This window comes from Miniopterus schreibersii, assembly GCF_964146895.1.
Source record: "Miniopterus schreibersii genome assembly, chromosome: 16".
NCBI lineage: Eukaryota > Metazoa > Chordata > Mammalia > Chiroptera > Miniopteridae > Miniopterus > Miniopterus schreibersii.
The window spans coordinates 36,817,232-36,834,245 of record NC_138116.1 but is presented as its reverse complement, the minus strand read 5'-3'; the positions used below and the strand labels follow the sequence as shown (position 1 = coordinate 36,834,245).

General features: G+C 40.9%; 1 protein-coding gene across 3 annotated transcripts in view; it reads left to right on the top strand.

The window, feature by feature from the left end:
* The window catches only part of MYH10 (myosin heavy chain 10), a 131,073-nt gene that overhangs the window by 31,093 nt on the left and 82,966 nt on the right, over positions 1 to 17,014 (top strand). For 2 of the 3 annotated variants that reach the window (XM_081161901.1, XM_081161903.1), the window contains 2 exons: positions 13,018 to 13,120; positions 13,741 to 13,770. In XM_081161901.1, the coding sequence (XP_081018027.1) occupies positions 13,018 to 13,120; positions 13,741 to 13,770 (133 nt within the window). The remainder of the gene's footprint in view (positions 1 to 13,017; positions 13,121 to 13,740; positions 13,771 to 17,014) is intronic. The other variant, XM_081161902.1, reaches the window with a different exon arrangement.

The following is a 17,014-nucleotide window of genomic DNA, read 5'->3' as shown; positions in this document are numbered from 1 at the left end:
ACATTTGTTACATAATAGGCAGGGTGGGTGTGAATAGAGAGGAGAGGTAGAAATGGCTGGCACTAGTCTGCTCTGCTGTATAAAATTTTGTCCAGCATAGTTTAGCCTCTGGGTTATATAAATTAGCTTTTCAAAAACAACAAACCGCCCTGAAATTTAATGGCGATTGGTTGGGTTCAGCTGGGCAGTTCTGCTGATCTGGGCCAGGCTAAGCTGGGGGGGGGGGGGGGGGCTCAGTCCTGCATCTGTCACCCCCTGCTGGGTGTCGTGGTTTCTTTTCCACCAGTCCCCTCGTCTACAGCTGGCTAGCCCTGATTTGAACATGGTGACAGGATACCAAGAGCAGTGAGAGAGGAAGCTCCGGTGTGTAGTTGTTCAGATCTCTGCTGTCTCACTCCCAAGCAAGACACATGGCCAGGGCTAGGGTCTGTGTGGGAAACACTGCCAAAGGGAGTGGACACAGCGAGGTGGGAAAACAGTTGGGGCCATTGCTTAGTCCACCAGGCAGGGTGTGGAATGGAACCAGATGTAGTCCACCAAAGGTGGGACAATCTCCAGTTTTTGCAAGTGGGTGCAAATAGGGGACAGTGGAGCACAGTATGGGAGCAGAATGTAAGGATGAAAAGTGACTAGAGGAACTGACATTTTAGGCAGTGAACAAGGATGGTGGAGGGATAAAGTCTGAAGGAGTCCCACAAGTGTTTATCTCTGAGCCCCTGGTGCATAGAGGAGGGGGACTTGGGGCTTGGAGAGCAGCAGGTGTGGCTGGTACTTACTGGCTTCCAATGGATTCCTAGCTCAGGCAGGCAGGCACACAACCAGGTTAGCCCCTCGGCACAGTCAGTGAGCCTGTGGGCAAGGCTGGTCTGATGAACCTTCCAGACAGAGAGGACAGCAGATGAGAAATGCGATCAGGCAACTTACAAGTAATTCGAGCATAAGGTGTGAAGCAGGGCATAAATGCCAGTTTAAATTCAACATGCCTAAGAATTAACCTTTATTTCTATACAAACAAGACGCGTCGCCCAATTTCCTTTTTTCTGTCATCAACGCTGTGTTTCAGGACTCAGGGCTTAAAATCTTGCAGTCTGCTTTGACTCCTTCCTCTTTTGTTCCCGTTTCTAGGTAGTCACCTCCTTTGACATTTCTTATTCCTGTCTTGTCCTAGGCTGGCCTGTCACCTAACGTCTCGCTCATTTTGGTGGATCCTGGCTGGCTTCTTTTCCTTTAGTCTCTTCCTCCCTCCAGGAGGGAAATATACCCAGTTTGAGTCCCACCTATATAAGAAGTTCCAACCCACATGGATTTTCCCTCATCAGGTCCGTTTTTATGTAGATGGCAATCCAGTCCTTATATGCGTACCGTGTTTTACAGCTACATGGCAGGGCAGGAGCTGTGGCTTACCTTGATTGTTTGTTTATTCTCACTTGAGGATATTTTTTCCATTGACTTTTGGAGGGAGGAAGAGAGGGAGGGAGAGAGGGAGGGATAAATGATGATACATAGGTAGGTAGGTAGGTAGGTAGGTAGGTAGGTAGGTAGATAGATAGATAGATAGATAGATAGATAGATAGATAGATAGATAGATAGATGATAGATAAACATTGATGTGAGAGAGGCACATCAGTTGTTTGCCTCCCTCACACGCCCCAACTGGAGCCAGGGATCAAACCTACAACCCAGGTAGGTGCCCCTTTGAGACACTTTGTTATGTCCAAGAATCAGATCCCCTATGCGACGGAAAAACAATCACTCCAGAGCTGATAATGTATCAGCAAAAGGGACTTTTATTCCAGCTAGCTGGGGTTCGGTCGTATCCATCGCAGTGGAATTCTGACTCGAACCCTGATCTAAATTTACAACAAGCTTATATAGGGTTACAGTGAGCAAGCAATCATTGTCCTTGTAAGGGTTGTAAATTCTTCAGGAAGGGTGAGCTCAGGATGTTTCTCAACCACAGGCGCTTGAAGCCTGAGTGCACCTGGTATTTGTCAAACCCACCGGTTTAAGTTAATTCCTGGAACTGCCTCCACCCCTGCAGTTTACTGAGTCACTCATGTATGCCTTTTGTCCTGCCCCCGGGGCCTAGGGGCCTGCCTCTGTCTTGGTGGGTCCTCACAACTTCAGTCTGAGGGCCAACGCTCTAACCATGGAGCCACACCGGCCAGGGCCCTTGGTTGCTTTTTAATTATCTTTTGACATCCTGGCACAGTGTACAGAGGAAATTGTGGGGGTGGGGCAGAAAATAATCTGTACTTAGGAAGTGGATGGATAATATTTCAGGCAAAAGAATGAATTTCTTAAGTAGGAACCAAGAAAACAAACTTAAGTATAGATTAGAAAGTTTTATAAATTAATGATACTTGTATGTATTTTCAAAGCATAAAACCTTCCTTAATACTATTTTTAAAAGGCATTTTATTTTGAAAATGCAAACCTATACAAAAATGGAATAGCATGTGACCCCTATATGCCCATCTCCCAGCTTCAGTGACTTAAATTTTTACCACCTTTTGTTGATTCATTTTACCTTTGCTGATGCATTTTCCCAAGTTTTTATCTTAAAAAATTCAAACCGGAATTTTACTGAAAAGTTGAAGAAATGGTACTTGAAATGCCCATATACCTTCACTTAAATTTGTCAGTTCTCTCTCTCCACACAGGCACTTTTTTTTAGCCATTTGCAAGTCAATTGCAGACATCCGAACACGTAACCCCCACATACTTCAGCTGGTGTCTCTTCAGAACAAAGAAAACAGCCCCAAAGGCCATTATCACACTGAAGAAGATTAACATTGGTTCAGTAATAATGTCATTTAGTATAGAATCCATATTCCATTTTCTGTGGAAGTCCTCAACTTGTTTTTATAATTTTTAAAATTCCATGATTGTGCCCTAGCTGGTTTGGCTCAGTGGTTAGAGTGTCAGCCTATGGGCTGAAGGGTCCTGGGTTCAATTCCAGCCAAGGGCACGTACCTCGTTCACAGGCTTGATCCCCGGCCCTGGTCTGGGTGTGTGCGGGAGGCAACCAATCGATGTCTCTGTCTCTCTCTCTCTCTCTCTCTCTCTCTCTCTCTCTCTCTCTCCCTCTCTCTTCCACTCTCTCTGAAAAGCAATGGAAAAAATATCCTCAGGTGAGGATTAAATAAATGAATCCATGATCCTGTCAAGGTCCACTCCTGGCATTTGTCTGTTCATTTTGATTCTATGTGCTAGAATAATCACACCTTTTTCTTCTTTAAAAAAAAATTACATTGGCTTTGATTCTTCAAAACAATGAAGTCACTTATTTAGAATCTGATCTGCAGATGTCTTTTAAAGATCATCTGTTGCAATACAATTCTGACACTGACTTCCAGGTACACTTCTGCACATGGTGCCCACACTGTAGACACCAGCACAAGCTCGAGTCCTGGGTCATGGGCACTTCTGACAAAATAACACAAATTGGGGGGTTGCTACTACCCCTTGTGATTCAGTAATTCCCTAGAATGACCATTGTGAGCCAGCCAAAAGAAGAGACACACAGGGTGAGATCTGGCAGGGTCCCACAGACACAGCTTCCATGGCCTCTGGACACTTCCTCACCAGCACATCCTTGTCTGTCACCAACCAGGAAGCTCACCTAAGCTTCCTGGTCCAGAGTTTTTATTGGGATCCATTATGTAGGCATGATTGATTGAATCACTGGCCCCATGGTCAAGTTCACGCTGCATCCCACTCCCCTCCTGGGAGATCTGGCTGATACCACCTGGTTCAGCAGCCCAAACCTCTGATCACCCTTTTGATCTTTCAGTTTGGCCAGTTCCCAACCTGGAACTATCTAGGTGCCCATTGTAAGTCACCGCATCAGCAAAAACTGAGAGGGCCCGCGTGGATAACAAAAGACATTCCGAGGACTTAGAGGCTCCCTCCCAGGAACCAGGGCCAAAGACCAGCTATGTATTATACAGCACGAGTTAATCAAGGAAAGTCGAAACCAGAACCTAGTCACTGAAACTCCAGGAAATGAGCATAAGCGAGCTACATATTTCTGTTCCTGAGCTAGGGAGGAGTAGAACTGTGTGTCCCTCATCTGCAGTGTTGCAGTCAGGGTGACCCTGCAGACAGTAAGCAGGGAATCAGGTGCAGGGGACCTACCCTCTTTGATTGAGTTGAGTGGGTTGGGAGCTTGAGTGACCATTGTTGACCGTTTGGAACATCGGGAAACAGGAAATACTTGGGGAGGGCATGGCTACTGTTTGACAGAACAAGAGGTCAGTGAGCACTAATGTACTTTCATCACCAAAGTGACCTTTACAGGCACTAGCACTTGTAATCTGATGGTTAGTTTCAGTTTGTCATCAGTTATTAGGCTTGGATTTATGAGGGAAGCCTCCTTAGCATCTGGCTATCTCTTGGGCATAAAGTAGCAGTCATAATAAGTACCATGTTTATTTTGTTTTTCTTTCCCTCCCTCCCTTTCCTTTCTTCTTTTTTCTTTCAACTTTTCTGAACATCTTATTTATATTTTTACATAAAGCAGAGTTGAAACAACTTTGCAGTCCAGACCCATATATTCACCACCTAGGTTCTACCATTAATATTGTTCTATACTTGCTTTATTATATATTAATCTCATTCCTTTATCCATCCATCAATCCATTTATTGTTTGGGAGGAAAACTAACTTTTCCAACTTGCGCCCAGTGGTGGTGGGGGTCCGCAGATTAACTGGTAACAGACAGATTAACAGCAGAAAATACAAGGTTTATTTACACGCGCATGTGATGAGTAACTTGCTAAATAACCAGAAATAAACTAAACTTTAGCAAAAAGGGGAGAGTGGGAGCATTAGGGGAAAGTATGGAGGGTTCTGTTTGGCTTTGTGATGCTAACAGACCTCTGAATTTAGTCTTGGTGCTGGGGGTCAGTCTTCCCATCAGAAAACTGCCTGGGATGGGGGTTAATGGCAGCTGTATTTTCAGAAGGCTCTGCTTAAGGTTAGAAAATGTTTTTTCTGTGGCTACTGATTGTTCAGATGTTTTCAGTTTAGGTTTTCATACCACTTTGATGGGCTATTAATCCCTTAATTTGATGTATTTTAAATCAAATTGTAGACATCAGTACACTTCCCCTTAACTAACTCCATCATACATAACGTTAACTAAAATCCAGAATTTACATCTTTTGAAACAATTTTAATATAATGAAATGCATAAAATCTTAAGTGTACATGTGCTGAGTTCTTTGTGTAACCTAAACCCGTCAAGCTAGAGAGCATCACTATTACCATCACCCCAGAAAGTTTCCTCCTGTATCCTTCCAGCAAATCCCTACCCTCACTTCTTTTAGCATCACCACATTTTCTTAATTCTTAGATACTCTGGTTATGATATTTAATAACAGCTTTGAGTGTTTATATCTGTTATAAGCTACATTGTGACTTGAGAAACAGGGAAATGTGAAACAGTGTATCCTATGTTTAAGAAAATATTATATGTGCCCTGGCTGGTGTGGTTCAGTGGTCAAAGCATTGCCCTGTGCACCAAAGGGTCATGGGTTCAATTCCCAGTCAAGGCATATACCTGGGTTGTAGGTTTGATCCCTGGCCGGTCAGGGAACAACCAATCGATGTGTCTCTCTCATATTGATGTTTCTTTCTCTCTTCCCCCTCTCCCCTCTCTCTAAAAATCAATGGAAAAATATCCTCGGGTAAGGACTAACAAGTGTGTGTGTGTGTGTGTGTGTGTGTGTGTGTGTGTACACATATATATTATATATTCTGTGGTGCCTTTGAGAATCTACCAAGTAAGGAACTCCAAGGGTGCATAGCGAAGGTCTTCTGAAATTCAGTACACAGACAACCTAATTACGTTTTCTTGGCCGACGCCACTGAGCACATTGGCCAGGGCTCTAATTTATTGTTTCTCCCTGAAATGGTAAACATGTAATTTACCCCCTGGCCTCATCTGCTTCCAACTCCCCAACTAGCCTCTATTTCTGCAGACTCGGGCCAGGCAGCATGAGCTCCCACTTAAGGATCCAGACTCCCCGTTGGTCATAGTCTAGTATCCTGACAAGTTCTTCGGTGAAGACGCAGGATTTCCTTTATCCTCAGAGAGAGCAAAGTCTTCCACACATGCACTCCATCTAATTGGAAGTGAAAGCCTGTTAAGAGTATAATCCTCCTGCTGACTTTCTTTATCATTAGAATTAAAATTCACACAACAGTTGCTCTTGGTGAGGAATTTACTTTGTTATCTAAGCCCCCTCTTTTGAAGAATACTGTTTACATTTTATGACTAACTTCTGGTTAATTCAAGTTGTTTTTCCTTTAAAGTGTATTTAAATGTAATGCAACAATTGTAAAATAGTGGTTACTTCAGCCTTCTATCAGAATGTGACAATAGATTTCTTTTGTTAAGGAATTTTATCTGATTTTACCTTAAATGCTGATGACCAAGCCAGCCTGGGATTAAAACAGTTGATTTTTGTTCTGAATAACAGGCCTTAAAAGTGTTAAGATAGTCAAGTCAATAGAATTGATTAAATAGCTAAGGCAACCTATAAATAGACCCTATAAAAGTAAGTGAACTGATCTTTAACAAAGGATCAAAGGCAATAAATGCAGCAAAGATGGTCTCTTTCACAAGTGGTTCGGGAACAACCAGTTAATCTAGACACAGACCTTACACCCTTCAAAGAATGAGCTCAAGTGGATCATAAACCTAAATGTCAAATACAGAATATAAAAGTCCCAGAAGATAACAGGAGAAAACCTAGATGCCTGATTACATACAACACCAAAGACACAATCCGTGAAAGAAATCATTGATAATCTGCACTTCATTAAAATGAAAAACTGCTCTGCAAAAGACACTGTCAAGAGAATGAGAAGATAAGCCATAGATTTTGAGAAGATATTTGCAAAAAGTAACATCTTATAAAAGACTGTTATCCAAAATGTACAAAGAACTCTTAAAATTCAACAATAAGAAAAGGAAACCAATTTTAAAATGGCCAAAGACCTTTACAGACATCTCACCAAAGAAGATACACAGATGGCAAAAGAAGATGACATTTCACGTCGTATAGCATCATCGCTGCACACCTGCGAGGATGGCTGAAGCCTGGAACAGCTGACGACAAACGCTGGCGAAGTGTGGAGCAGCAGCAACTCTTTCTTTTTGTTGGTGGGAATGCAGAGTGGTACAGCCACTTGAGAGACAGTTTGGGTTTCTTAAAAAACTAAACATTCTCTTATGATATAATTCAGCAGTTGAACTCCTTGGTATTTATTTACCCAAAGGAGTTGAAAACAAGTCCACACAGAAACGTGCACAGCAAAGTTCATAGCAGTTTTGTTCATAATTGCCCAAACTTGGAAGCAACCAAGATGTTCTTCAGCAGGTGAATGAATGAAACTGTGGTACAGCCGGACATTCAGTGCTAAAAGGAAATGAGCTCTCAAGCCCTGAAAAGACACAGAGGAACCTTAAATGCAGATTACTAAGTGAAGGAAGCCAATCTGAGAAGGTTGCATAATATGATTCCACCTATGTGACATTCTGGAAAAGGCAAAACTATAGAGAGAGTAAGCTGATCAGCGTTTGCCCGGGGGGCGGGGGGGGGGGCGGATAGGCAGAGCACAGAGGATTTTTAGGGCAATGAAAACACTGTATTAACTATAATAGTTGATACAAGTCATTACACATTTGTTCAAATCCATAGAATGCACAACTCCCACAGTGAACCCTAAGGTAAACTATGAACTTTGGTCTCATCCTGGGTTAAAAAAAATGTGCCATTCTGGTGAGTGATGTTGATAGTGGAGGAGGCTGTGCATGGCGGGGGCAGGGGGAAGGGATACATGGGAAATCTCCGTATCTTCCTTTCAGTTGTGTTATAAACCTAAAACTGCTATTAAAAAATTAAGTCTTAAAAAAATAGCTAAGGCAACAATATGGTTTAGTTGAAATACTATGTTTCCAGATACAAGTCTGGAATTCTTTCTTGTCCCATTCTTTCTACCATGAACTAGCTCTGTGACCCTAGGTCAGACAGTCAGCTTTTCTAGACCTCAGTTTGCTTTTCAAATGACACTTAGATTTCCTCAAGTCTTAGAACTATGCGAATTTTTAGGTTATTATAGCTGTGTCTCAGTTGTGGCTACATTATGGGGGTAAAGAAGTATGCAAATCAACTTATAATTCTAAGTTTAAAATGTTCTGGGCAAATCTTCCAGGAAAGGGAGCTGACATCTTTGCAAATATCTCCATTAATCTTTGCAACACCCCTGTTATCCCCATTTACATGTGTGATGGAGAACTCAAACCCAAGCCTATCTTATCACAAATTTTCTGCTCTTCCTAGTAGACTGCTTTCTAACAGTTTTGAAACTACAAGAAATTGACTAATGTTTTACATGTATGTTGTTTTTCAAATTGACGTTATCTAAAGCAAGAATTCCAGGCAAAGGGTATTTTTGAAGCTAGACAATTTGAGAGAATAGAAACAGAACTAAGACCTGGGAAAGGGGTTTCTCGCTGGGGAAACACCATGGTCCAGAGGGATTCGGGAAAGATCTGGAATTGATCCCTTATTAGTGCTCTCCTTCACTGCTCCTTACCATGCTTGTTTTTTATGCTTTTGTTTGGGATTGCACATCCCTTGGAGAAGCCAGTGAAAGCCATAGACCTCTCTAGAAAATGAAAATACCTTCCGATTAGAAACTCCGTCCTAGTCTTTTATGTCTGAAAGTGCTGCAGCAGACACAGGGCACCCCATGCAGCAGGCTCCTGGTTTGTGTTCCTGTTAGCCTTGCCCTGGAACCACAGAGACCAGTGATGAGGCAGGCAGCCACTGCCAGGATAGAACCACCAGGTTAGCAGATTGTGCGTTGGTGGAAATGAGGTCACATTCCCTTTGTCCCTCTGCTCTTTGAGATCTGGTCCTGTTTTCCTCTTAGGATTCTCCTGATCTTCAAGAGAAGTCTGCTGAGCTTTCTTTTTCATTCCCTTTTCCTGTTACTTTTGTTCAAGCTGCTTTATTTTCTTTGCTTCCGTCTGGGACAGATGTGCCATTGCCCTTTAAAAAAAACCTTTTTCCAAGAATTGTATTCCTTTAGATCCAGCCACCACTCTCATATTCAAATCAGAGGTCTTTATAAAGCCTCTGTTAATAAATACCTTTACCATCATCTTTACTGATCGTCATCATAGCTGTTACTACTACTCCTGTAGCCATTTACTGAGAGGCTTTGGCCAGGTGCAGTGCGTGGGTCCTCACATGTATGATCTCAGTTCTAGGAAGTAACTTTACCTCATTTTATTTTATTTTATTTTTTTAAATATATCTTTATTGATTTCAGGGAGAGGAAGGGAGAGGGACAGAAAGATAGAAACATCAATGATGAGAGAGTCACTGATTGGCTGCCTCCTGCACCCCCTGACTGGGGATTGAGCCCGCAACCCGGGCATGTGCCCTGACCAGGAATTGAACCCCGATCACCTGGATCCTAGGTCGATGCTCAACCACTGAGCCACACCCGGCTGGGCACTTTACCTCATTTTAAAGGATTATAAGCTGAGGCTCAGAGCTCAGTAACTTGCCTGAAGCCCCATAGCCAGGAAATGGTAGGCAGGGTTTGAATCTAGGTGGCTCATTTTGACACCGTAGCCCACACTCTTAACCACTCTACTAACACCATTGATTCATGAAGTAATTTAGAGTTTAGTGATTTAGATGACCTCCAGTTGAGGGCCAATAATGGCATTGTTTATTGAATACTAATTGTGCGCTTTAGATGGACTGTACTTTTCTTCACAACTGCCTTATACAGTAGAGGCTCTTTTCCCCATTTTTGGCGGAGAATATAAGGCTCATCATTTCCCTTCCTGGCAACTCAGCAGTAAGGTATTGAAATACATCTAGTTTTGAAACTATTTTCTATAGCAAAGTCTCCATAGACTGAAATATATGAACTGTATCAGAGTTCATAAACAAATTGTTGAAGTACAGCCCAGTAAGTGTGATGGGAGGGGCAAAGTGCTTTGAGGACAGAGGGAAGCGTATCCAGTTGAGAGGAGTGAGCTGAGAGACCACAGAGGCAGACCAGCTGAAAAGTTAGTCACCTGTTCTCAAGACAAGTCATCAGTCTACAGGAGAGTCTCGTTTCTTAGCATAGTAAAAATTATGTTTGAAACTGACAGCCAACATATGATTAACCTTGAAACACTAAGTATGTTGAATAAAGTTAAGAACAAAACACAGAAAACCACTACCATAGCTATTAGGAAATTACACTTGAGTAAAATCCACGTTCTTTCCCGTGACCCCTGGGTGCATCACATCCACCCTGTTCCTACTTCATCAAGGTCGCCTGCTGTTCTCTGCCTTGCTGGTTAGTTATATCAAATCCTACACACAGGCTGCTGGTTCCTAGAATATACCAAGCTTTTTCCCACTTTGGGGCTTTTGTGTTTGTCTTTCCATCGGCCTGAACACTGCCCCAGCTCTTCACTTGCTAGCCCTGCTCAGCTTTCAGGAAGCTCTTCCTGGACCCTCACATGCACAGGGAGGGTCCTTTGAAGCATCTTATTTTTCATGTTTATTTTTTGTCTCTTCCCCTAAACTCAAGCTCTGTAAGGACATGGATTTTTTTCACAGCTGTATCTGTAGCACTCAGAAGAATGCCCAACACATAGAAGCTGACTTGTAAATATTTATGCAATAAATGAATGAAAATTATGACCTTAATTATCTATGTACCAGTGGCAGCCAGGTAGAAAATAGAATGGTGATGAAAGGACATTAGTGACAGGAACAATAGATATTTAAAAGAGCCTAGGGGTAAACTTAACAAAACATGCACAGGACCTATATTCATGTACTCAGCAGAACTTACTATGCTAGGCACTATGATTTTAAAGATGGATAAGACAAATGGTCCTTGCTTGTTTTGAACTTAGAAAAATACAAAATTAAAAGACAGATGAAGACACCATTTCTTCTAAAAATCATGTATATGTTAATGTCATTTAACTCAAAATTCCACCTGTTGTTTTTTATTCAGGAGAGCAGGAGATGGAGGAGGCATAGCAGAACAGAATTATTTGGTTTATCTGAAAATATAAACCTCAGAGACTACTTAGTGGTTTTTTTTTTTTAAAGAAGAAAAATTATGTGTGCTTTGGTCGTATTTCAAAACTACTGCAGTGTGGTACTGGCTTTGGAATAAGCCATATGTGTAAGGAGTGAGTATAAGATCAAGATAACATTTCATATCACTAGAGAATTACTCTTTGTGAACCACTGATACTAGGATATAGGCTGAATCATTTGGGGGGATATTAGATTAAATATTGACCTCCAACCATAAATTGTTTTTTCAAATTGATTAAAGATTTAATTATAAAAAGTGAAACCATCAGAGCTCTGGAAGAAAATGCAGATAGATTTAACAATATAGATAATTTAAAATGAGAATATAGATGGACGTAATCTTGGTGCAGAAAAGGCCTTTTTAAGTGTGACTACAAGCAGAGGAAGCATTACAAGAAAGTTTATCAATTTGACTACGTAAGATTCAAAACTTCTACATGGCAAAACAAAGAAGGGGATGAATTTTAATATAACAACAGATAGTATAACAATAGATAGTGGTTAATATAATAATAGATGGTGGTTAGTAATCTTAATATGTAAAATATTCTCATAAATCAATAAGTGGGTTATATCTAGAATCATCGAATCTTGGAGCTAAAAAAGGACCTAATTCAGTTCCTACACTTTATAGATGGTGATGCTGATGCCCAGAGAAGATAATTGCTTTACTTAAAGCCATACAACCAGTTGGTCAAGAGGATCCCTTTGCTCACCCCCTGCGGTTGAGATTGTGGGTATCTGGGTGTGGAGAGTTAGGACGATAAGGCAACCAGTAAACCTACTGAAAAAATCATGCTGTGGGCAGTTCAAATAGTATAATTCTAAGAAAGGGTTAAAGTTTGTTAGAAAAAACAGGTTTCGAGGATTATTAGTTGGCAATGTATCGAATAACATTTTTGAGTTTTTGGTTTTTAAAAAAAATAATTTATATATTTAATTTTAAATTTTGATCTAAATTGAGATTTTGATTGTCAAGGTAGGTTTGCTTTGATTATGTCTTAGGGAACCTTAAATATTTGAGCAGAGAGAACACAATTCAGGTATCATTGCATGCTAGCAGCTTACCTGAATTTCCAGCTCAGCACTAGGTAGAAGTAAGCGAAATGTGCCAGCCTCATTTGAAAATATAAGGCATTTGTCCCACCTAGTTCATAACGGAATTCATAGTATTCATTCATTTTCTCTACAAATTGTGTACTGGCCATGTGTCAACACTATACAAGGTTATGTAGATTAAAAGGAAACCAACAGAAATAAATAAACACATACATGCAAGTAAACAGATGCACAGTGCCACGGCCCTTGTCACAGGGACCCCAATGTGGGAGGCCAGCATTTGCTGTGAAGGTGTTTAACTGAAATGGGTACAGGTTACTGTGTACTGGTACCAGGGAGAGAACCATCATTCGCCTGGAATAAGGGATGAGTTCAGAAAGCTTTGGCTGGCTGAGATGAGTATCAGTGATCAGTGGGCATCACTCAGTTCCTTCAGATTAAGTTACCTTCACTTAATTGTTTTTAGGAATTCCATCTCCAGTGCTGGATATGTTTCTGGGGCTAAGGAATTTCTTCCCAAACACTCTTAATCAATTTCACTTCTGTGGCAGAACCCCCAGTGCCAAGAACAAAAAGTGTTGTGAACATTTTCCTGACCTCTTACTGGCGTCTACCAAAAATATTTGGGTTAATTTAATACCATTTAAAAACAATAGTTTCCGAACTACTGCTGATAGGTTTTTTCCCCCCTACTTATTTTCTTTTTATTTTCTACTAATTCTTATTTCCGCCTAGTTTACTTTTGTCGAGTATACTTTTGTTGGAGTGTGCGCTGTGCTTTCCTTAAGGCGGCCTGTGTTCCTGTTTCTTCCAGGGGTGAATCGGGTGCCGGGAAGACAGAGAACACTAAGAAAGTCATTCAGTACCTTGCTCATGTTGCTTCTTCACATAAGGGACGAAAGGACCACAATATTCCTGTAAGTTCTTGTTCTGTGGCTGTTGTTTTACATCTTAGATTTGCTCTTTTACAATTTCAGAAACACTAAGGAAGCAGGTCTACACATTGTGCTGCTGTCATTGACAGTGTCCCCACCACTCCCCACTCAGCAACTCTTTTTTTCACTTAAAAGGGAGCAAGTTGGTCAGGAAATGGCTCTCAACTAGTTATTCTAACAGGGAAAACTGGAATTATGGTTGTGGCTTGAAGCCTAATTTCTTTGCAGAGATGTAGTGAGAATTGTTAAAAATTGATGAGCAGTGCCTATGAAGACTTATTTTCTACCCAAAGAAGACCCTCAATATTTTTAGCAGTTCTTCCTGAACTTTGCAGAGCAGCCTGTTGCTACTGCTCACAGCAGCTTGAGGGGAGGGTAGAAATTTGGGAAGAATTGAAGGTAGAAAGGGGTAAGAATTTAGATGCCATTTATCCTTAATTCGTAGATGTGCAGAAGTGTTAGTTAATGTGACCTGAAAGAATGCCAGCCAAACCAACCCTCCCAGTTCTGAGCCGCAGTGACTGGGTGCTATGGAGGTGGCTCCCTGCTAGGGAAGGACCCACCCTTGCTAACATTTGCATTTATCTGTTTGTAACGAGCAGCAGGAATCACCTAAACCAGTGAAACACCAGGCAAGTGCTTTTCCTTATGCTTCTTAGTCTTGAGTGTTTGCACTAATTTTTGTCTTTAGATTGAGTCTCTACTAGAAACAAATACCATTAGTTCTGAGTAAGCTCTATTAAGAAAAAAATTTTTGATTTTGAAAATTTGTTGCTTAGAGGCTTGTTCATTTCATGAGAAGCAGCATGCGTTTTGCTTGAAATTTGTTTTCTAGATGAATTTTAGTGATTATTTACCTTTTATCATGACATTGAATCACATGTTTATGAAGCCTGTCAACTCAGGGTTTCATATGCCACGCATGAGGTGGAATTATGCTAATACATCTTAGACACATGGAAGCCTGGCCTTGTGCCATATATTAAACTTTGAATTTGGGGCTTTGACTTTAAAGGTGGTACCTTTTGGGTTAACAAATTTCTAATCTGTTCAAATTTTATGGCCGTATGTGTTTTCACCTAAAGGCCTCTTTGTATTTCATAAAATTAGAATTATTTTATCTACAGCAAGTATTGCTGGAGTGTCATTCTTAATGACCATCAGATGCCCACCTTTTAGCTCCACTGAGCAGCGCAGTGAACACACCACGAACTGGAGCACTTGCTGCTCCTGAGATGAGAGGGAGGGCAGAGAGGAGCCAGGTGCCTCAGGTAGAAGGGGACGTCTGTACTTGCACCTAATCCTTCCCTAGCTGGGAATGGCTTTGGTTTGTCTGTCTTCCATAAACAAAATGTTACAAAGCTAATATAAAAGAAGAAGGATATTGAGTTATGGAAATAATCTATTACTATAAAGAAACTTTTAAGTTTCTATTCTAATAGAATAGAATAGAAATAAAGGAATAGTCACAGATAATAAGATTTTCAGGTATCTTTGTTGAAATTGTAAGAAATTCTCAGATCCCAAAGCTGTACTATACCTCTGAAGGCCTGTGGTTTCTTTTGCTCTTTTAGCTGCAGACAAGACCATTCATGCCAATTGGAAGGGTTAATGAAATAATCATCCTATAGGATATTTAAAGGCTTCTTTGCTAGTTAAAGGAGGAACCGCTAGACCAGAAACCAACTTTTGTCCTTCTAATAGGTACTTAGGTCCCTACTTAAATAAAGTACAGATTTAGGTTTTCCAGTCCTCTTTGGAAGACATAAATCATTGTTAACATTTTGTTTCGATGTCATTTTAAACTACCAAGTGGCTCCCTGTTGTATGTGAGTAGCATGCTCCCCCTCGCTTTTACTTTGGGTCAAATCAGTCCCTGGGTAGCAAGTTCTCTTGAAGGCAACCGCACTTCACTGTCCTTGATTTGCATGTCTTACTGCATGTATTTCCTGTGCACAGAATCGTCAAGCTGCTTTTCCCAAGTTTATTTAATAATAGTCTAGTCAAAGAGTAGCTACGCTTATGTTTTTAGAAACATGAGAAGAGCACTGATTCTCAATTAATTTTTCTTCCCCAGGATACTTAAGGAATATGAGATACTCATGAGTAGCAGGGAATGGTTACACCCTGGAGAGGGTCCTAGCAAGTAATTACTTCCCTGCCCGCACCCCCTTCACCCTCTTGGGTGCCCCTTTCTTCCATGCCCCATTTTGAGAGTGACTGCCGTAAAGTAATAATTATAATGTTGAAAGTCTATACCTTGCGAGTCAGTGCTTCTTTTAGCTTGATATCACTGGTTTGTGGATTTATATTGAATTCATAGGCAAAACTTACTCAGGTTCCCAGGAACCATTCGTGTACATTTCGAGCATTTTATCACTAGACAGTAGTATGAATCGTAAAAACAAAAAGGAGGGCATTTCTAGGCTCCTGGTTTTGTGGGTCTTTTATTTATTTGTCTGTTTGCTTATTCTTAAAAATCAGCTTTATTTAGAGGTTTGATTCATGTGCCATAAAATTCATTCATTTGAAGTATACAGTTCAGTGTTCCTAAGTATATGTAATTATCACTGCAGTGAATTTTAGACCATTTTCATCACCCCAAAAGAAGCCCCTGTACCTATTAGGAGTTACCTTTGTTTTCCTCCCAGCCCTGGAAATCACTAAAATACTTTCTGTCTCAGTGAATTCACCTATTCTGGATACTTCGTATGAATAGAACTGTATACTGTGTGGTTCTCTGTGACTGTTCTTTCACTTAGCATAATGTTTTCAAGGTTCATTCATGTTGTAGCAGGTATAACTATTCCATTCCTTTTTATGGCCGAATAATCCATCGTATTAAATGTTTCATTTTGTTAATCCATTCATCAGTTGGTGGATATTTGGATTGTTCACATTTTGGGGACATTATGAATAATGCTGCAGTGGACATTTGCATACAAGTTTTGTATGCACGTAAGTTTCAATTCTCTTGGATGGGTACCTAGGATCATGGTAACTTTCTGTTTAACATTTTGAGAAACTGCCAAACTGTTTCTCAAAGCAACTGTACCATTTTTTACATTTTCACCAGCAGTTTAGGAAGGTGCCAGTTTCTCTATATTCTTGCCAGTACTTGTCACTGTCTTTTTATTCTCTCCATCCTGGCAGTGTGGAATAATCAGTCCTTTCTATATTTGCCTTTGAAACTTATGGAAATATGAACAAATATAAGAGACATCAATTTTTTTAACTTAAGCTCACAATACTGAAGTAAACAATATTTACTATAAACTTGTTACCTATAAACTTTTGATGTCGTTTCTATAATAAAATTAAGTCTTATTTGGCTTTATCCCCCAGGCAACTGAAAGTACAGTTTCCGCGCCCTCTTCCCTCATTGTCATTACTGGTAACAGACCCAGAGCCAGCGCAGTGTTCGTGCCACCCCTGAGCCTGAGCACAGTGCAGTTTCAGAGAAGATTTGAAAACAACTAATGTCCTAAGCTTGACTGTTTCCTAAGAATGACTCCTTCTAGCCAGCTCACCTGCCCCAAAGCCAGGCAGCAGCTTCAGGCTGACTTTGTATCTATTGGCCTAAACAGCCTTGAACTGAGACACAAGATGATAGCCAGCAAGTGCTGGAACGGGCCTGCCAGTCGTGGTTAGAGTCTATTTCTCCACATCTTGACTGGTGGCTGCCACTGCGTTTTATCCGTCCTCTTGTGGTCGGTGAGACAGCGCTTCTTTGCCCTCTTGGGCTGCAGGTGCAGAATGATCTCAGCCTGATTCCCCTTGATGACTGAACTGAAATGTTGAAAGAGATACATATTTGTTACCAATTTTAATCTCATCCTATACCTGTCGGGGTGCGGGCAGGCAAGTGTATATGAT